The sequence below is a fragment of the Amblyraja radiata genome, chromosome 10 (assembly GCF_010909765.2).
Source record: "Amblyraja radiata isolate CabotCenter1 chromosome 10, sAmbRad1.1.pri, whole genome shotgun sequence".
Lineage (NCBI taxonomy): Eukaryota > Metazoa > Chordata > Chondrichthyes > Rajiformes > Rajidae > Amblyraja > Amblyraja radiata.
In genome coordinates, this window is record NC_045965.1 from 36,058,533 (window position 1) to 36,081,323 (window position 22,791).

The 22,791-nt window shown below is 40.4% G+C and overlaps 1 protein-coding gene across 5 annotated transcripts in view; it reads left to right on the forward strand.

Annotated features, from left to right (window-relative positions):
• Positions 1-17,427, forward strand: part of patj (PATJ crumbs cell polarity complex component) — a 226,801-nt gene extending 209,374 nt beyond the window's left edge. For all 5 annotated transcript variants that reach the window (XM_033028540.1, XM_033028544.1, XM_033028542.1 and 2 more), the window contains 5 exons: positions 577-699; positions 3,571-3,675; positions 7,817-7,920; positions 11,922-12,045; positions 16,656-17,427. In XM_033028540.1, the coding sequence (XP_032884431.1) occupies positions 577-699; positions 3,571-3,675; positions 7,817-7,920; positions 11,922-12,045; positions 16,656-16,802 (603 nt within the window). In that variant the 3' untranslated portion in view covers positions 16,803-17,427. The remainder of the gene's footprint in view (positions 1-576; positions 700-3,570; positions 3,676-7,816; positions 7,921-11,921; positions 12,046-16,655) is intronic.
• The last annotated feature ends 5,364 nt before the right edge of the window (positions 17,428-22,791 follow it).

Sequence of the window (22,791 nt, forward strand, 5' to 3'; positions counted from 1 at the left end):
ATCCTTCCTGAATGAGGCTTCACCAAATCTACCTGATGACTTGCCTGCTTTTATACTCAATGCAATGACCGATTAAAAACAAATATGTTGTACTCTATTTTTCCCGCCATATCTATTTGCATTGCAACATACTGGGAGCTATGGACTCAACAGGAACTCAAAAAATCAAGCTGCATCCACTTTCTATATCATTTTATAAGTAAGGTCTATGGTATTGTTGCTTTTAAATCATAAACCATGTAAATCATTTTCTGAAGCAAACCTCATATAGGTAGAAGGCAGCCACAATCACCTTCAGCATAGTAGTACAGATGATAATGAGCATTGTGTAGTTATTTTTAAGTATTGCAGGCAGGCTTAGTTTTAAATTAATTTGCAGAGTTACACTGTTGTGAGCAGACACAGCTCATATCGTACAATGGATCCAGTATGTAAAGCCATCATCTTAAGAATAAGTCTAGATACTGAGCAGCTTTTAGACAAATCACAGGAAGCAATACACTTGGACTGTTTAGTTATTATTCCTGTCCAAATATGTCTCTAGTCCATTTATTGATAGGAGTGTTTTTATAACAGGGACCAAATGATGCACTTGGATTTAGCATTGCTGGTGGCAAGGGGAGCCCTCTAGGTGATGTGGCCATCTTCATCGCCATGATCCAAGCCAGTGGAATGGCTGCACGCACACACAGGCTAAAGGTAGGGGCAACAAAGTCATATATGTGTTGTTAATCTGCAGCAGTTGGTGCAATATAATATTCAATCCACATGTTAAATATCTTCAATGTGCTTCTGTGCTAAAATGTTTAACGGTTAACATTAATGGAAATGGCTTCAATGCATAAATTATTGATTCCACTTTTTACATCCATTACATTTTCAGTTCTAGTGCAGTTATGGTGTGTTGACACAAGAACAATTGGAAATGTAATAATAAGAAACGGTAGATTAGCTCCAGTGTACCATTCCATGAACAGGGCTGCATGAAGAGTTCTTCAAATATATTTAGTCCTCAATTGATAAAGCACAGACAAAATTTTAATAAGACGTTTTTATTCTAAAATAATCGAACCACATGAGGAAGATTTTATGGACAGATGCCTATCAGATTCATTTTCAAGGCAATGAGACAAAACCCCTTGCAAAACTTTGCTGTTTTCTTTTGATTTCTCCAGCTTAAAAAAATTAAGAAAGCTCATTGCTCGTGTCTTTGCTGCCATTGTTTACACATCCACACATCAGTGTTTTATGGAACCACAATTTTCTATCACCTTGAAATATTTGATCAGTCCATGACATAGATAGATAGATAGATAGATAGATAGATAGATAGATAGATGGATGGATGGATGGATGGATGGATGGATGGATGGATGGATGTCTAGGGGCTAGCGGAATCAAGGGATATGGGGAGAAGGCAGGCACGGGTTACTGATTGTGGATGATCAGTATGATCACAATGAATGGCCAAATGGCCTCCTCCTGCACCTATTTTCTATGTATGTCTATGTATGTACAATTTTTAGCTTTTGAATGTTGTTTATGTTGTGCACCTCAAGAAATCAGCTCCAAATAAGTTTTCCTTCTCTGGGGTGTCTAAGGTGTCTCCAAAAGGCTCCAGAGGTTTGCACATATAAGAAAATAATGGGCCTGTCTCCCTTAGGCTATTTTTAGACGATTACCGGTGACTGTCATAGTCATGGCAGGTAACCGAAAAAACGGCGACTGGACCCCCCTTTGACATAAAATTTGAAAGAGAATCAAATATTAATATTTTTTTTAAAACAAAGTCAGCACCGGCGACACCCTACGCCATCCTGGTGACAACCTACGACAGCACCCAAGTCAGGAGAAGTCAAGCTACGCTCATTGGCGTCAAGCCAACTGTCTGCGACTGTCGCCGAAAAGTTTTGAACATTTCGAAATCCAGCGGCGACCAGAAAAATGCTATGATTCTTTGGGCGACTGAGGAGACTACTCAAGACCATACAGGCAACACCCCGGCGACCATGTGGCGACAGCCTAGTCGCCTGTATTCGCCTAAAAAATCGCCTAAGTGGGACAGGGGCATAATGGTCAGATAGTCTCCCTCCAAAACTGCTAATTACCCTTGAGTTTTCTTACATAGAAACATAGAAAATAGGTGCAGGAGTAGGCCATTCAGCCCTTCAAGCCTGCACCGCCATTCAATATGATCATGGCTGATCATCCAACTCAGTATCCTGTACTTGCCTTCTCTCCATACCCCCTGATCCCTTTAGCCACAAGGGCCACATCTAACTCCCTCTTAAATATAGCCAATGAACTGGCCTCAACTACCTTCTGTGGCAGAGAATTCCAGAGATTCACCACTCTCTGTGTGAAAAATGTTTTCCTCATCTCGGTCGTAAAAGATTTCCCCCTTATCCTTAAACTGTGACCCCTTGTTCTGGACTTCCCCAACATCGGGAACAAGTGTTTGTATCTGTGTTTTAATCAATAAATCATCTACCTTCTCTATAAATAGTGTATTCCATCTCTCACATTCATATTCTTCTTCTAGCCTTTTATTCATCCTTTGGCTAATGTTTCCATTTTCATCAAATCTTTCCAAATTATTGCTTCAAACTAACTATAGATTTGTGTATGTAGTTGGTTAGAGTGCTTCCAGTATAGATAAGAGGAGACCCATGGATGCAAGAATAAGCAGCTCGCATAGCAATTAAACCATGCTGTTAAATGTTAGATATAGACAACGGACGACGATAGATTACACTAAATTAATCTCTGACACCTTTCTCTGTCCTGATATGGCCTCCTTTACATCGACAAGACTAAACGTAGACTAGGCAACCGTTTCGCCGAACACGTGTTAGGTCCGTCAAGGATCTTCCGTTTGGTAGCAATTTTAACACCATTGCCAGAGTAAGGTCACATGCAAACTGGAGGAACAGCGCCTCGTTTTCAGCTTGGGTAGCTACAACCCAGTGGTATAAACATTACTTTTACCAATTTTTGGTAACCCACAACTAACTCATTTTTTTCCTTCTCCCCCCTTTCCCTGTGCCCCATCTTGACTCGCACCCATTTCTCCCCTTTCATCTATATTCTTTCTTCTGGCTTCTCAATTCGTAACTCTTTAATCCTTGTATTTCACACCTTTTTCCATCTCTGGCCTTTGTCAACCATCTGCCTATCAAAAATGTCCCTCGCATGTGTCCACCCATTACCTGCCTCCTCTCATCCAGCTTTCTCTTCTCCCCTTATTTTACACACACACACACACACACACACACACACACACACACACACACACACACACACACACACACACACACACACACACACACACACACACACACACACACACACACACACACACACACACACACACACACACACACACTCTCTCTCTCTCTCTCTCTCTCTCTCTCTCTGTCACAGCAATGTGCAGGAAATAATAAAATCCAAGACATTGGTATTTTAATTAAAGTACAAAAACTGATATGTGCTGATCTAGCTCTGTGAGTGTTCACCTCCCATTTGAAATTAATTTATCTTGCAATTAATTAGCCTTTTCTTTAATATTAGGTTGGGGATCGGATTGTCAGCATTAATGGCCAGCCCCTGGATGGACTGTCTCATGCAGAAGCAGTTAATCTATTGAAGAATGCCTACGGAAGCATTATCCTTCAGGTACTGAAATAATGGCAGCAACAGCTGCATGCAGCAGATAACGCCCATTCAAAAGCAATAGAGTATTGCTGGCAAACATTACCACGTCAAACGGGGATAAGGATTCTAGCCTGGGTGAATCACACAGGATTTGGCAATGTTTAAATCTGTTGGTGTCTAGATATTTCAGTGCCACCCATGTAACATTTCTAATGATCATGTGCATACTTATGTGAATTATAACAAGTGTAACTATGACACTTGGATAATAATGCTTTTTGCCCTTAAGATTCATATTTCCTGCTTTCCTATGAAGTCTTATAATTTGAATCAAAATGTCAGCTTATTAATAACTGGACCACCACAAAGATAGTAAATAGGGTTGTACTGCTACAATGTTTTTAAAGTATAGGGGATATCATATAATAAAATAGATCTATAAAACATCTATTAATGATTTTACATTCTTAGTATTTGTTTATCTAAGCCATGCCAATAACAGCCACACTGTAAATTATTTCAGTGTCTGGTTTTAACACCATTAGGTATAATTATATGTTTTCTATATCAGAATAAACATATGCTGGGCTCAATTGCATGTGCATTTGGCATTAATGTTATTGTTCATGAAACATTTTTCTGGTGCTATTTTGTATTGGAAACCTGTAGTAAAAGAAATTAGGAGTTTCTGCAAATAGAACCAAATTGGCTGCCACTTAAAAGTTGTATTGTTTGTGGCTTAATAGTGGTTTTTATGCCAAGTAAATCTAAACTATGGGGACTGTCATTGAATGAACATCTTTAGAATCACACGTGATGTTCACACATGAGAATTTCCGTTCCTATCCTCAAAAACATCAGCTTTCTCCAGACAGGCAGTTTTTTTTAATACCAGTTCATTTCTTCCAGGGTTTCACCCAAAAATAATTTTGTTAATTTATTAATTTTGACATTAATTGTCAAGCCATTTTCTTGAGGCATCAGACTTTCATGCAATACTCTGACACATTTGAAAGACAACTTGCAAGTTGACAGCCGTGAATTCTTTTATTACTCTTTGACGACCAAATTACGGAGACCACGAGTAAGATCAAATAACCGACTGCTAACCAGAGATGTAATCACTATCTTGTTATGCATTTATGGCTCTTTTTTTTCCCCTTCTACAGACATGTAATAATAATAATAATAATAATAATAAATACTTTATTGATCCCCTCAGGGAAATTCAGATGTCCAGAAGCCCCCAACCAACAAACCCACAGATTCAAAACGAACGCAGACAGAAAATACATAGAATACAATGTGGACACTATCTGAGAGCAATAAATACTTTAAAAGACCAATAATTAACAATTAAAAATTAAAAATTTCAAAATGCAACTATGTATGCATAATGCAATTGCCCCCCACATCTATCGTGCCATTGTGCATCAATCAGGTCTCCACATCAGGAGGCTCTCACTTCTGTTCTGAATACATGATAACACTTAAGTTCATTCTTAGTTCATCCATTTTTTACAAGGCTCATTAGGCCTTGAATGTCATCTTAATTGGAAAATGTCCCCAATGCAATTGAAATATATGAATAGCAGAGATGTTGCCTCAGAGGTTCGCATAATCCTGTAAATTACCTCAATGAGAGAAATAGTTTCATTTTGATGGTCGTGCCTGCTATTTTTATGGACTGGGATTCTTCTAAGCAGCACCGTGAATTGAACACCCAATTGTCCTACCTGCCAAACACAAATGCTCAGCTTTCCGAGGTAGCTCAATCCATCAAATTCTGTGTGGAAAGTTCAGTAACTGGATGCATCCCTATACTTATTTCTCACACTTCAGGACTTCATTATTCGTATATATGTACATACGCTCAAATTTTCTAGCTACAGATTTGTGTGCCAGTCTCAGGTTGATGTAAGCTTGAACTGACTTCAAATTATTATCATTTAAAATTGCTTAATGAGGAAGAAAGAAATCATTGAGACAAATAATACATTGTACCCATTTCTTGGGGAAAAAAGAGCCTCATCAAAACATTACATTTTGGTTTCTCTGCAGCTTTGTTTATGTAATGTTTCCAGTTCTTTGGAGCAGAGCTACAGTCTTACATTTTGCAAAACTTTAATCAGGAGTGCTTTTGCAGTACAGTATTTAAAAAATATCTGCAATTGTTCTGGTGTGTATGTATTGCATAGATAATGCACAGTAGCTTGTCATTAGTAAACAACATGTACTTGCTATCAGCGTTTTGGCCATATTCTAACCAGAAGGTCAGATAAATGCATTCATTCATGCAAATGACAAGGATGTAGGTTGATTATCTGCCTGTCTTCAATAGAATGTTAAGAGTTTAAAAATGCAGTTTGTTAACTAAAGATTAGGGTCTCCGGGGAGCAATTACCACTCTATAAACCCAGTGTCTGTAGGCTTGCTTGGGTTTTGCATGATTTAATCTGTTTGTATAGCAGGTGTAGTAATGAGATAAGGAAAGGCTGAGGGTGCTTGTTGATGTTGTGTACAAACCACAGTAGATCTGTTAATAGGGATTTTTTCACCCATTGGGATCGTTTCTTTACCCTTTACATAATGTGACTTTTTTTCCCCTTGCAGAGAGAAGAAAGGTTTTTCTCTGTCTATGTTATATTATGCAGCCAGTCTCTGGGCTTTATATTTTTGAGATCAAACTAAATAAATCAACTAATGTTTCTTTTAAAATATATTTATTTATAAATAAAGTAAATTATATTTTAATTAATCCACGAACTTAAACACATCTGTTCTGTTACAGCATCAAATTCCTTACTAATTGAGATTACATATTTTGCTTGTCTAATTTAAGATTTAAATAAAAATGGCACAGAATAAATCGAGGATCCTTGGAGGCAACCAATGGTTATGTCATTTAAGGAAGACCAATAATCTACTCATATTTATTCACTGCTCCTGCTCAATCAGTTCAAACTCATGCTACACTTATGAAATATTGGTTATTTGTTCAAATCTCACAATATAACCATCACATTGATGCCTTAATTACTACACCAGAATATCCACTCATCCCCCATACCACATTTTGGCCTGTGTGTTACCAGCATCACCCCTGAATACCATTTTAACCATTGGTTGCTTTCACCTCCATGCATTCAAAAAAAGGGGGGGGAGGGAAAGGGGGCTAAAAATAATAGCTTTGGACTTCTTTATATTCAAGTTGAGTATCTTTTATTTTATTCATAAACTGGAAGTCCAACAGCAAAGAGGCTTATGTGAAAGTATGAAAAATCATGGAGATCCAAATCTTGGATATCATCAGCATGCAGATGGGAGGAGAGCCCCTGGCTGGAGATAATGGCAGGAAGAGGAAGTTCCATATAACTGAATAATGGCATTGTCAACTGCTTTGAAAACTGCTGAGAACTTGTGGTCAGCTAAGGGTTTAAAAATGCCTTGATCAAGGAGGATAGCATTTTAAAAACACCAAAGGATGGATTTATTTTACTTCTCTAAATCCCATTCAGATTGGTGACATTTTTCCATTTTAGCTGCATGCCTCCATTGCTGATATTTCCTGAATATTACATCTAATCCCAATTTATGTGTTCAGCTCTGCTGTTTGAGAAATAAACATCACACCATATAACCAACTTGAGGAATTGATGAGTTGCATCACTCTTATGAAATGTTAAATGAGACCCTGCCTATTCTTTCCATTAATTCTGGTAGATGAATGGATCACATGGCATTATTCAAAGACAAACGGGCAGCCTGGCTATCCTATTATCGTTCTACTTTCTCTTCGTTAATGATATACTTACAATTATTACCACCAAAAGCTGATTAAATTGATATTTTCTTACGTGACTCAATATTATTTCAAATCAGTAATTCTTGTTTCTCCATTGTATGTGTGATGTAATGAGAAGCTCATGAACTCAAGACTTTTGAATTGCTGTCTCAACATTAAGTAACCTTTTATATCCAGTCATGATTTTCTTTCTCAAAGTCAAATGTAACAACTATTTAAGTTACATTGCCAAGGATGATTCAATTTAAGGCATAGTATTTAATCTGTAGCTCTGAATGTTCCTGTTAACCCATCCTCCAATTGTTAACCTTATTCTATGTTTAATTAATTACATCCTTTATGTTGGGTTATCTTCAGGTTGTAGCTGACACAAATATTACTGCTATTGCAAGCCAGCTTGAAAATATGACAACTAACTCCAACTTGAGTACACCATCTGACGTTCGAGTGGAAGACCCAGAGTAAGTTTATGACAAATCGTTTTGAGCCCTGCAAGCATGTGCTGTGTTGTGCTGTGAGATAGATATTTTTATTCTCCAAATCTCTGCCTTCAACCATATCCTACCAAAATATTATTTTATTGAAGAATTTACACACTACTGTCACATACATATTTGGCATAACGAAGGACATAAAATATTCAGAAACTATCCACCAAATATAATAAAGTATACAATGTTCATAATTTGTTTATAGAAGTATCCTAGCTGAGTCCACCAGCAATGCAGTATTGTTGAAGAACAGAAGTGTTCAAGTTACAAAGTGAGGCACCATTAGCTGAAACGGCAGAATAGATGAACAAGATAAAACACCTTGGACCAAATCCATTGTATTACTAATTTCACCTGGTCTCAGATTATTGGTAAAGAAAAATAAAGGAAAACATTGCATTTATTTGATCACTTTTTGTAGTCACCCCAAGTTATATGTATTCCTGTTATCTTTTGGTAAACTCATTTTAATGTTTTTGTGTTATCAGATATCACTGATTCAATCCAATCTGGGATTAATAGTTTATCTAACCATGAAACTATATTTAGCCCTACCCCCAAAAATGAACATTTATATTTATATAGTATCTTTCACAAGACCAAGATATCTCACATACTTTCTAGCTAACAAGGTACTTTTCTAGTCTATTCATTATTTTGCAGCAGATTTGTACAAAGCAAGGGCCCACAAATTACAGTGTTCAAGAAGGAACTGCAGATGCTGGAAAATCGAAGGTACACAAAAATGCTGGAGAAACTCAGCGGGTGCAGCAGCATCTATGGAGCGAAGGAAATAGGTGGATTCCTTCGCTCCATAGATGCTGCTGCACCCGCTGAGTTTCTCCAGCATTTTTGTGTGCCCATAAATTACAATCTGATAATGACCAGGCAATCCCTTTTTCAAGACTTCTGGAGGAATTAACATGTAGCAGGAAGTAGTCAGTAACTCTCTGACTGTTCTTCTTGCGTATGGCGTGCACAGCCTAAAGTTGTAGGACAACTTGTTCTATTTGATCTTACTTGATTGTGCACGCCAGGTTGATTGCATTCGTCGAAACAGGGCGGCCCACGTGAAGGTTGCAATCTCCCACCCCTCTGACTGTTCTTCGAAGAGCTTGGAAGTGCCTTGGAGGTTTCTTCTTCTCGGAGAGAACAGCTTTAATGTCTTACCTGAAAGTCTACACATTGTTGGCAGAAAATACTTTAAACTGCATTATATCCTCCGTCAGTAAGTAGTGCATCTACAGTATATGAATCAGATTTTTGTTTAAGTATTTACGTCTTTAAATATTATCTTGCAAACGTGTAAATTGCAACAAAAAAAAATTTCCCCTGCGCAATGTCCTCTATTTCAATTTTAGACAGTAATAAATTAAGAATTCTGACAATTGCCTTCTATTTCACATAAAACATATAAATCTAGGCACACAACAAATATTCAATGATCGAGTTTTGAAGTAAGCCTATAAATGTTTGAGAGGCCAATTTCCCTGAAATAATCAAAAGGCAGTGTAAATATAGAAGAGAGTCATGGGCCTGAACATATAACACCAGCCTAAGTTTTCACAGATAAATGGATAGTGTTTCGGACCAGAGCTGTCTATTGTGCTCAGGGCCCTGATTAGCCAAGCCAGCAGACTTTAAAGAGACACGTGAGGGCAGTTACAGAACAGTGATTATCTTTGTTTAATTCAACATGACCAATTCCCTATTGTTCTCAACAGTTCTCTTACCCTTTGTCTGCATATGAAATACAGAATAGGGAAAATATGTTGCAAGATAAACAGTATGTGAAGGAAGCAGACCAGTAAGAAAGTATGGTGATATATACAGTGCCCTCCGTAATTTTAGTTTAGTTTAGGGATACAGCGCGGAAACAGGCCCTTCGGCCCACCGGGTCCGCGCCGACCAGCGATCTCTGCACATTAACACTATCCTCCTCCCACTAGGGACAATTTTTACATTTACCAATCCAATTAACCTACATACCTGAACGTCTTTGGAGTGTGGGAGGAAACCGAAGATCTCGGAGAAAATCCACGGAGGTCACGGGGAGAATGTACAAACTCCGTACAGACAGCACCCGTAGTCGGAATTGAACCCGGGTCTCCGGTGCTGCATTCGCTGTAAGGCAGCAACTCTACCGCTGCGCCACCGCGATCGCCCTGGACAAAGACCCATCATTTATTTATTTGCCCCTATCCTCCACAATTTGAGATTTGTAGAAAAAATCACATGTGGTTAAAGTGCACATTGTCAGATTTTAATAAAGGTAATTTTTCTTTCACCATGTAGAAATTACAGCAGTGTTTATACATAGTCCCCCATTTCAGGGCACCATAATGTTTGGGACACAGCAATGTCATGTAATTGAAAGTAGTCATGTTTAGTATTTTGTTGCATATCCTTTGCATGCAATGACTGCTTGAACTCTGCGATTCATGTACATTACCAGTTGCTGGGTGTCTTCTCTGGTGATGCTCTGCCAGGCCTGTATTGCAGCCATCTTAGTTTATGCTTGTTTTGGGGGCTAGTCCCCTTCAGTTTTCTCTTCAGCATATAAAAGGCTTGCTCAATTGGGGTCAGATCAGGTGATTGACTTGGCCACTCACAAATTGACAATTTTTTAGCTTTGAAAATCTCCTTTGTTGCTTTAGCAGTATGTTTGGGATCATTGTTTCACAGATGAGGTGGTATGCTTTGGATCTTGGGCAGTTTCTTCTCTCCTCCATACTTTGCTCTTCCCATCACTCTGATATGTTAATCTTCATCTCATCTTTTTTCCAGAACTGTAGTTGCTCTTTTAAGTACTTCTTGGCAAACTGTAACCTGGCCATCCTATTTTTGCAGCTAACCAGTGGTTTGCATCTTGCAGTATAGTCTCTGTATTTCTGTTCATGAAGTCTTCTGCGGACAGTGGTCATTGACAACTCCACACCCGACTCATGAAGAGTGTTTCTGATCCGTCGGACAGGTGTTTGGGGATTTTTCTTTATTATGGAGAGAATTCTTCTGTCATCAGCTGTGGAGGTCTTCCTTGGCCTGCCAGTCCCTTTGCGATTAGTAAGCTCACCAGTGCTCTCTTTCTTCTTGATGATGTTCCAAACAGTTGATTTTGGTAAACCTAAGTTTTGGCTGATGTCTCTAACAGTTTTATTCTTGTTTCTCAGTCCCATAATGGCTTCTTTGACTTTCATTGTCATAACTGTGGTCCTCATGTTGATAATCAGCAATAAGATTAGGTGCTGAGAGCTCTCATACCTGCATTAAGGAGGAAAATAAACACAGCTGTAATTTCCACATGGTGAAACCAAAATGTATAAAAATGGGCTTTAATAAAATCTGACAATGTGCACTTTAACCACATGTGATTTTTTTCTATTTTCCCAAATTGTGGAGTACAGAGGCAAATAAATAAATGATGGGTCTGTCCCAAACATTATGGAGGGCACTTTAAGGACCAAGGATATGTCGCATGAAATATTGCAGAAGACAAAGCACAATTGCAGCTTTGAACGTTTTGTTGATGTGACCTTTTGAGGTAGAAATAAACTTTGTGAATCGAAAAGTCAAACAATTCTAAAAGATACTTTAAAAAATCTTTAAATATTAATGTGCAAACCAGACACCAGGCAAACACCCCCCATAAAATATTGTAGGATCAAGAATATTCACTTACTCAATCTTTAGGGTACTACACAATATTCTAACATCTCACTCTGCACAAGCATCTTTACCAATTTCCCATAAGCATTCCCTTGGATATCTCCCAAGTTTCAAAGTAAAAACCTGATTTATATAAATACTCTGTTTACTATTGATGGAGGATATACTGTATTAATCTTTTAAGGTCTTTTCTGTTCTAAAGTTGTTCAAACATGAGTAATATCTCAATCTGATACATAGTACTCTAATAATTTAAAAAAAGTGGCATGGAGAAATACTGAATAACTTGTAATTTTACAATTCAGACCACCACAGTGTACAATGATAACTTTAGAGAAAGGACCAGATGGACTGGGATTCAGTATTGTTGGAGGACATGGAAGCCCCCATGGAGATCTGCCAATCTACGTTAAAACAGTGTTTGCCAAGGTAATTCTGTAGTTAATATTTAATTTCTTGCTAATATTTAAACATTCCAAAAGAGAACAGGAGCAACAATTCTTACAGTTCTAAAATGCTCAAATGGTTTATCTTCAAATTTCATTTCTCCAAAGCAAGCTTTGTAGGTGTAGAACAACTGGACTGCATGTAAAGGAATTTCATTGTGCACGTGTGACAATAAAGCACCATTGAACCATAAGCCACTTAAAACAAGGAGCTTGATGAGATTATGCAAACATTCCCATGGAACTGTTATAACTATCAAAATATGCCTTTGGCCTTGACAATTACATTTGGTTTCTTCCCAGTTCAAATAGAAGTTTTTCTTTTAATAACTGGTGATTTCAACAGTCGAGGTAGATTTTTACTGTCTGGTAATTTAACTTAGAATTGAGCTTAATTTGGAAATGTAAGCAATTTGTTTGAGGAGCCAATAATAAAACCTAATGCTATTAATTTGAGTTATTGAATTGAATACTTTGCCACATGTGGCAAGTCACAGTGAAATTATTTGCTCTCATATCCGAGGTGTGCAAATAGTCGCCCATAAAGGGTGCTTACAAAATTACAAATTCCCCCCCCCCCCGCATGCTAGGTACCCATTTGTTCTTCCTCCCCCACTCCCTCTTGGCGCTTCTCCCCCCCCCCCCCCCCCCCCCCCCCCACGTCAGGTTGTCCATTGTTCTTCCCCTTCCCTCACGGTGCTCCCCCCATGCCAGGTCCTCCTTTGTTCCTTCCCTCAGCCGCAGCGTTCTCTCTCCCACGTGTCTGTCCTTGTCCGTTTGTCGTAGGATGTGAAATTTAACGAGACTGGGCCTATCTCCCTACTGGGATGTCTAGAACCAGGAGTTGTAGCTTCAAAATAAGGAGTTCGGTAGAGGGATGAGAAGAAATGTCTTCCCTTTAATATTACTGAATCTTTGAAATTCTCTACACATTTGAGCTGCAGAGACTCAATCAGTGAGTATATTCAGTACGTAGGTTGCTAGATTTTTAGATGGGTCTAGATAAACTGGGAAAGTAGGCCAAAGATTGGCAGATGGAATTTAACATGGAAAAAGTGTGAACTGTTACATTTTGGTAAACTAAACCAGAGCAGGACCTGCACAGTAAATGGCAGGATCATGAAGAGTGTTGTAGAACAACAACTGGGCGGCACAGTGGCGCAGCAGTGGAGTTGCTGCCTTACAGCGTCAGAGACCCAGGTTCGATCCTGACAACAGGTGCTGTCTGTCCAGAGTTTGTACATTCACCCTGTGACTGCGCAGGTTTCCTACGGGTGTTCCAGTTTCCTCCGACACTCCTAAGATGTACAGGTTTGTAGATTAATTGGCTTCAGTAAAATTATAAATTGTCCCTAGTGTGTAGGGTAGTACCAGTGTACGGGATGATCGTGGTTGGCATGGATTCAGTGGACCTAAGGGCCTGTTTCTACGATGTATCTCAAACGTACATTGTGTAAAGTCTTAAACAGAGGGACCTGGCGGTACAAAGCATTGGTGAGGCCACACTTGTGTGCAGTTCTGATCACCTATCTATAGAAGGTTGGAAAGGGTGTAGAAATGATTCACAAGGATGATAAAAAGGCTGGATGACGAGATTACGAGCGACTGAAGCTTATTTCTCTGGAACATTAGGAGGTTGAGAGGTGACTTGATACAGGGGCATAAATAAGGGAAATAGTTACAAAATCGAGAAACAGGGTACACTTACAATCTGTAAACAAAAGGAATGCTGGACTGTAAGGTACAGAACACAGCAGATGGTAGAAATTCAAAATTGAGGAGAATGCTGGAAGTCCCAATCGCCAGGTGCCATCTGTAGAATGAGAAAAGCTATGCCACGTCAGAACTTGGCATGGATTGGAAAGGAAAAAAATCTACAATTGCTGAAAATCTGGAAAAAAATCAGAAAAGGCAGGAACCATAGCAGAGAGAGAGTCCCATTGCTGACCCATCTCACTGCAACTCTGACCTCTGCTTTTGAACTGCAGAGTACCAGATGTAAGTACGCGGGGAGGCTCAGCAGGTCGGGTGGCATATGTTAATTTAACTCAGCGACAGAGTATTGTCATGGCGCTGCTAAACAAACAATCAAAAAAATTCTAACCGTCAAGACTATGAAAAGTTCTCATTTTACGAAATAACAAACATTGAGATGTATAATAAGATTAATAAGAACATTGAAATATCAATCTAAAAAAATTAAAATAAAGACATTTTAAAATAATTATTCTAATGACATTAGACAGCACAAAAATCTTGTGTTCTTTTATGCCAGAGAAGATGTTAGCCAGTAATTATAACATATGATATTGATAAAACCTCAGTTGTACCTCATTCAAAACTTGGGGCTTATCGGGAAGATTAGTCCAACCAGGGCCGGATTTAGATGAAGGGAGCCCAATCCCCCACCCCCACGACTAGTCAATTCAAGTCAAGTTTATTCATCACATACGCATACGAGATGTGCAGTGAAATGAAAAGTGGCAATGCTTGCGGATTATGCAAAAAAACAACTACAAAACAGAATGGAACAGATTCACATATTCACTTATTACATATTTGTGGGAGGAAAAAAGAGAAAAAAACAGCAATTTAAAAAGACACAATACAACAGTAAATTGGTACAGTAAGTTAGTCCCTGGTGAGATAGGAGTTTACAATCCTAATGGCTTGTGGGAAGAAGCTCCTTCTCATCCTCTCCGTTTTCACAGCGTGGCAACGGAGGCGTTGCTTGACCGTCGCAGCTGGAACAGTCTGTTGCTGGGGTGGAAGGGGTCCCCCTGATCTTGTTGGCCCTGGATTTGCACCTTCTGATGTATAGTACCTGCCGGGGGGGCGAGTGAAGTTCCCATAGTGCGTTCGGTTGAACGCACTACTCTCTGCAGAACCTTCTTGTCCTGGGCAGAGCAGTTCCCAAACCAAATTGTGATGTTTCCGGACAAGATGCTTTCCACAGCTGCTGAGTAGAAGCACTGGAGGATCCTCAGAGACACTGAATTTCCTCAATTGCCTGAGGTGGTAAAGGCGCTGCCTTGCCTTACTCATCACTGCGGCAGCATGTGATGTCCATGTCAGATCCTCTGAGATGTGGACTCCTAGGTATTTAAAGCAGCTCACCCTATCTGAGGTATCCCCATTTATCTGCAATGGTGTGTACGTCCTCGGATGTTGTGCCCTCCTAAAATCCACGATCAGCTCCTTAGTTTTTTTGACATTCAAGAGGAGGCTGTTGTCTTAACACCCGAGTGCCAGATCAGCCACCTCCTCCTTCTCATCATTATCGGAGATCATGCCCACCACCACAGTGTCATCAGCAAACTTGATTATAGAGTTGGAGCTGAACCTAGCCACACAGTCATGTGTGCACAGGGAGTACAGTAGGAGGCTGAGGACACAACCCTGGGGGGATCCTGTGCTAAGGGTGAGGGACTTTGATGTATTTCCTCCCATCTTGACTACCTGGGGCCTGGCGGTGAGAAAGTCCAGGATCCAGGCACACAAGGGGGTGTTGAGTCCCAATTCAAGCAGCTTCTCAGCAAGTCTGGTGGGGACTATCGTGTTGAGGGCTGAACTGAAGTCTATGAACAGCATCCTCACATGGCCCCCCTTCTGGCTGTCAAGGTGAGAGAGAGCAGTGTGCAGAACCTGGGAGACCGCATCATCCGTGGATCTGTTTGGACGGTATGCGAATTGTAGCGGATCCATATTGCGAGGGTGGAAGGCACAGATGTGTTTCTTAACAAGCCTCTCCAAGCATTTCATGACTACCGAGGAGATGGTAGTCATTTAGACAAGCTGGGGAGGCATTTTTTGGTACAGGTACAATCTTTTGAAGCAGGCAGGGACCACGAACTTGGCTAGGGAGAGGTTGAATATTGTAGTGAGCTAGCTGCGTAGCACAAGACTTAAGTACTCGCCCCAAGATGCCATCTGGGCCTACAGCTTTCCTTGTGTTCACCCATGTCAGGGCTCTCCTCACGTCGTGCTCGGACAACGAGAATACGTGCACATCCCCAACGATGGACCTCCCTTCAGCTTCGTTAGCCAGCACGCTGGCGGTGTTGTCGTTAGCCGGCAAACCTGGGGTGATGTTACCCGACACGAAACGAGCGTAGAAGGAGCTCAGGTCATCAGCTAGGGAGGTGCCAGCACTTCCGGTTGATGGGGGGGCTGCTCCGGTAGTTGGTTACAGTCTGTAGCCCCTGCCACAGGCATCTGTTGTCCTGCTGCTCCATCTGTGACTCCATCAAGGAACATGACTACCCGACAGTGACAGTGTGACACTTTTAGATCCTACTGTATGTTGTCATTAAACAGTTGGTTTTAAAATACATATTGGATTCATTGCGGAGCGGGCGATGCCTTACCTGGATCACCGTTTGAAGCTCTGGAGTGTTGGGCCTGCTGCTTCAACATCATGGAGCTGTGGTTTGCGGAGCTCCCAGCCTCGGGCCACGCTGATTTCAATATCGCTGTCCAACTTCCATCTGTGAAGACTAAGACCCCCATCACCACCTCCACCCCAATAATTTATTCCAGACTCAAAAAGAACATCTATAAAATTGAATTGTGCACTGTTGTCTTTTTTTGCAGGGAGCAGCGACAGATGACAACAGGTTAAAGCGAGGAGATCAAATTCTAGCAGTAAATGGGGAAAGTTTGGAAGGTGTCACACATGAACAGGCTGTCGATATTCTGAAACGGCAAAAAGGAACTGTAACGTTAACAGTGTTGTCGTGAACGTAACAATGTTAACATGATTAATATTGATTTACCTGTTTAAATTCTGCCAGGAAGTGATGTTGCATTGCCAAAAGCAGGAATGTAATTCAACTAAGATTGTCTGATCTTGGGCCTGAATTTTTTCTTTTATTGCATTGTAGTAATAGTCATTATTGCTCTGTTAAAGGGAGAGATAACTAAATTACTGTGCATCAATCACTGTGCTTTGGACTATTGAAAAACTGTCGATTGATCTTACCCAGCTGCAGCTTCTTGACAAAGCTCACCAAGTGCTTTCATATTGTGTACCATATAGCTACAATGAATTGCAGAATCTGGAGTGCCTAAGTCTGATGTTGGACACATAGGGATATATTTTAGTCTTCAAAACTGAGGAAATAATCTATTTGTGCAGATCACTCACTCTTTGTAGAACCCATACAAATTGAGTTCATTGACTTTACTCTTTTCCCCCATGTGTTATGTCTGCCGAACAATTTATTTACCTTCACTTTTTATTTTCTGATCGAAACTTGTGTTTGAATTTTTAGATGATTTTGAATTGCTTGTAATGGTAATGAATTGCATATATTTATAACATGAATCTTCGACTCATAAAATTAAAAAATTGTGTCCCAGATGATCATTTGTCAGTTTTAACTCATTTACTAGTAATTTGCAGCTTAATTAATCTTTTCAATGAGTATTTAGAGATTGGCAATATGAATCCATTGGCTCATACACAAAGCTGGCTTGGAACCAATCCATGATTATTTTCTTATTTATCTGTTGACTATGAACCTTGGATCTATGAAGCCATGAACCTATGAAGCTTCTCCGTGGATTGTCACCTTGTCATGGTGGAGAAGCTTGTGTGGACCTGAGATCCGGAGAGCGATGCCGTCTGGAGCTTTGCTCCTGCTAGGGCCACCCATGCCGGTAGAGGTCTCTGACAAAGAGCAATCAAACCAAGACCTCAACGGTGGAACAGGCGGAGAATGTGGAGCGTCACAACGGCTGGGAAGGCGGATGAAGGCTGCAAGGGGTCTCCGGTCGTCTTGGACTCCATGCCACTGGATCCTGACCCAGATCTGTCAAGGACCGTGGGGTGGCTGAACGTGCACCAGTCTCCCCACGTTAAACTAAGTCGCACACAGGCGTCCTCCATATAGGGAATAACACCCTGGAGACACCTATGGTCTGCCATGACCAATGAGGGGGCAAAGAAATGAAGTAACAAGGCAAACAAAGTTTAAGATTAACTTTTAATCCTCTCTTTAAATCAATGTGGGAACTGGGGACTGTGGGGTCAAAATTGAAAAAAGAGTATTTTCACCCTTTGCTTCTTATAAATGTGTTGCAGAACAATACAATATTGTTGAAATCAAGCAGGGTGAAATGGAGCTTGCTGGACGTTGAATCATAGCTGGTCATAAGAGAATAATCTTCCTTTTAAAAAGAGCCTAAGAATGCCACTCCAGTCTAGTAGATCTCCTGGGCTACCTGAGACGGAAGATATTATATTTGTAAGATGATAAAGCGATTCATAACACCCTAGGAGATTGTGTAAAATTACAAACTTGGGACAAGAAACAAAAGGTAAGTCAGATCAAATTGTTGAATGTGCATCGTCCCCAGGTATTTTCCCCTGCAACCCAAGGAGAAAACGCCTGTTCCTGTACCTCCTCCCTCGCTTCCATCCAGAGACGCCAGCAATCCTTCCAGGTGAGACAGAGCTTCAAGTGCACCTCCTCTAACCTCATCTACTGCATCTGGTGTTCATGATGTGGCCTCCTGTACCTCAGTCAGAGCAAGCGTAGACTGGGCGCACATTTCGCTGAACACTTGCACTCAGTCTGCCGAGGTCTCCTGGATTTCTCGGTTGCTGACCATTTAACCTTCTTCCCATTCCCATACTGACCTTTCTCTTTAAGGCCTTCTCAATTGCCAGAGTGAGGCCACATAAAAACTGAACAGCACCTCATATTCCGCTAGGGGAGTTTACAACCCAACGGTGCGAACATTGAATTCTCCAATACCTCCTATAAACCCCCCCAGCTTTTCTCCCCCACATTCCGCCCCCCCCCATTTTTGTTCTCCCCCTCTCCTTCCCTGTGCCCCATCTAGACTCCCACCCATTTCATTGTTTCCCCCCTCATCTTCTGCTACTTTCCTCCCTCTTGCTTCGCTATTTGCAACTTTTCAACCATTTCACATGTTTTAATCTCTGGCCTTAGTTTAAACCACTTTTCCAGCAAAAATAAATGTCCTTGTCTGCGTCCACCTGTTATCTGCCATGCTTTGTCCTGTTTCTCCCCTCTTCTACCTTTCTTCTCCCCCCCCCCCCCCCCCAAATCAGTCTGAAGAAGAGTCTCGGCCCGAAATGTCACCTATCCATGTTTCCATGTTCTCCAAAGATGCTGCCCGACATGCTGTTAATCCAGCATTTTGTGTCCTTTTTATGTCTACCAGCATCTGCAGTTCCTTGTTTCTACAAGACGTTAAATAAAGTGAGTTCAGCATGTTCTCTGCAATCACAATGATGCTTTAATCGAACTGTCACACCAGAGGAGAATATCCAATCGCATGAAAGCATTCTGGCATACTTACCCTAATATTAAGCATCTTTGTGCATAAATAAATGTATTTATTTCCCTTCGGGTCCTACTGAGTTACTCCAGCATTTTGTGTCTCTCTTCCATGGATATTCTACAACTGGTCAAGTGGGTATTATTATTATTATAATTATTATTATTATGAAACTTTATTTCGGACTCAAGGTCCAGACAAGGGACAACATTACAATAGACAATAGGTGCAGGAGTAGGCCATTCGGCCCTTCGAGCCAGCACCGCCATGCAATGTGATCATGGCTGATCATCCCCAATCAGTACCCCGTTCCTGCCTTCTCCCCATATCCCCTGACTGCTATTTTTAAGAGCCCTATCTAGCTCTCTCTTGAAAGCATCCAGAGAACCTACCTCCACCGCCCTCTGAGAGAGAATTCCACAGACTCACCACTCTTTGTGAGAAAAAGTGTTTCCTCGTCTCCGTTCTAAATGGCTTACTCCTTAAACTGTGGCCCCAGGTTCTGGACTCCCCCAACATCGGGAACATGTTTCCTGCCTCTAGTGTGTCCTGCCTCTAGTGTTCTAGAAAGATGGGAAATGAAGGGAGCAACAAAGCCTAAGGGTGCAACCTCTTGCAAAGGAAAAACACTGACTCACTCTTGGTGCACAACGACAATTCTCATAGACTAAAACTGCTTGGAATGCAAAATAAAATACATATTGCTGGAAACACTTAGCAAGTCAGGAAAGCAAAATAAACAGCTTTCCAGATTTGAAACCTTTGTCAGAAGTGAGAAAGTTCTGATGAAGTATCTTGGACTGAAATGTTAAATGTTTCTTGTTCCACAGATACTACTGACTTGCTGGGTGTTTCCAGTATTGTGGTGTTTTTTTTAAATTTCAGATTTCCGGCATTTTCAACAGGCTTCACAATACAGCCAAATCTTCAGTTTAGCCAGTGATCATTTAAGTGCACTATGTTGGATAATTATTCCACAAGAACACCAGCTAATTTAATCACCTCCTCCCCTCCTCCATGTTCACCGTTTGCTCAGTATGGTAGATTGAACAGGTACCACCAATATTCCAGATGAGGTCATGCAACTCTTCCTGCATTTTATCAGTTTAAAAATTTGTAAAGTGTTGGGCCTTTATCAAATACTTTTCATCTGATTTCTGCATTAATATAAGTTGAGGAACCAGACCTAGCGAGGAATGCAGAGTACCAGCTAAGGGGGTAAATAAAATATTGTTAACCAAAGTGATGTGGCATAACCTTGACAAAAGCGCCTTTAGACAAAGATTTCATAAAAGTTATAATTAAAGAAAACTTGCTAGGCATTATTTGTAAATGGCCAACGATTGAGAATCCCACCTTAAATAGTTATGAGTAGAAGTGTTACTTATTCATAGTCTGCTGGCAAATAGGTTTAATGGTCTATGATCATCTTTTCTGTAAGTTCAGATCCGGTATTCTGAAGGTAAATACCATCACGTTGGTGAATTGCGTCCATGCCACTGATCTGTGAAAAAGAAGAAGTAATGGTATCAGATTAGCCCTAACAGATGGCATTCTGCAACCAGTAACCAAGTCTTTTCATGCTGGAACAGACAGCACTTGGCAGGTCGGGTTTCCATGGCAGCAGTCTGAGAATCTATGGCAGAAGTCTTAAGGCCTCAGCAATAACTCTCCAGCTGCCAAATGCTCCAGAATAGGCCGTGGGCTGCAGCATCTATTTAAATGTATACAAACGAAAAACAGAAGCCCTGCAGCAGAAGGTGTAAAGACAGAAGCAAAAGCAAAACAAAAAACCAGAATCCATTGGGAAGGATTCACTTTATGATACAGCTGGGCCATTTTGCATGTTGTCAAGCAATGTGTTTTATTTAGACATGACGTGTCAAGTATTAATGTGGCCGTAATTATCTAAGATAGGAAAGAATGTATTATCAATACAAAAGCAAAATCCTGCGTATGCTGGAAATCTGAAAACAAGACATAAAATTGTGGAAATAAACAAGTCAGTGATAGGAGACACAGTTAACATTTCAGCATGATTACTTTTTTAAAAATCAGACAAGGTACACAATCATACAATGTTACGGATGTGAACATATGCTCCTACAAAATCCCTAAATTTAAATTCTTGACCCTGACCCCACATAAGCGGTACTGTGTATTCCAACATCATTACTGCAAAAGTAAAAAGTCAAATAAAATGGAAATTGGCCTTTCTGCAAGGTATCGTTAAACATCCAGGCTACAGTTTGGCTTCAAATTAAATTTGGTCAAGGTTAATAATTTTATGATGGGCAACTTTGCGAGGTCTACTTTATATGAACCATGTTATTTACATGCAAATATTATTTTAAAATGGAAATTGTGTGGAATGAATCTGATCTGCCAAATTCCCTGTAAATGGAAATTATTAATTGACTGGCCAGGTCCCAATAGTGCTATACTGTTCCTCGTTTGTACTGCCATTTTAATCTGTTACTGGCAATTTTGTGGTAGGCAGCAAATTGGACAACAGGAAATAATTTGTCATTGCTTGACATTAATTGTAATGTGGGAAGTCACTTATCTTACTAACGTAAACTTTCCGTCCGGAAAATAGCTGGTAGTGATGAAACTTGATACTGGATAGACAGGAAATACTGGAAATAGTAGGTCAGGCAGTATTGATGCTGCCTGAACTGCTGACTATTTGTAGTATTTTCTGTTTTTATTTTGGATTTCTAGTATCTACAGCTTTTTGAATTTCACTGGATAAATCTTGTCTGCACCTTGTCTGTCTTGCAAGGCTGTGCCAATTATCAATCCTAGATTATATATGTAGTTATTCAATGTAATGAAAAAATACAATACTCTATATGTGCATTTGGTACATTAAGGCTGAAGCCCATAAGTAGCTGACAGTCAAATGGACCCAAAAACTCACTGGCTTATTGCTTGACCTGTGCTGCATCAACTCATCCCAGACAGAGTAACAGACGGTTCTTAACTTTCCTTCAGAACTTTTAAGCTTGTTCCTTGTGGAAGATGAGGTACGCATGTGCTTTCACTTTAGTTTAGTTTAGAGATATAGCGTTGGGAACAGGCCTTTGGCTACAAATGCAAGACAGTGTACCCAGACATCTTTCCCAGCTGAGAAACCAGCTGGGAGAAATCACTCCCCAAATACCACCCTTGACCACTGCCACACCATGATCAGAGATGCCTATTGTTCCATACTTCAACCCCCCTTTGGTAAATTGGTCCACTTGACTGTGCTCCTTCTTCATGCAAAAAGGCCATGATTGAAGAGCACACCCCCGGCATTGAGGACAGCATAGAGCTGATCAGTGGAGGCAAAATAATTACTCTGGAACTGCTTGGAGTCAGTAGACTGTGCAATGTTTGGCAAAAGACCTGGAAGGAAGCAGAGGTTGATGGT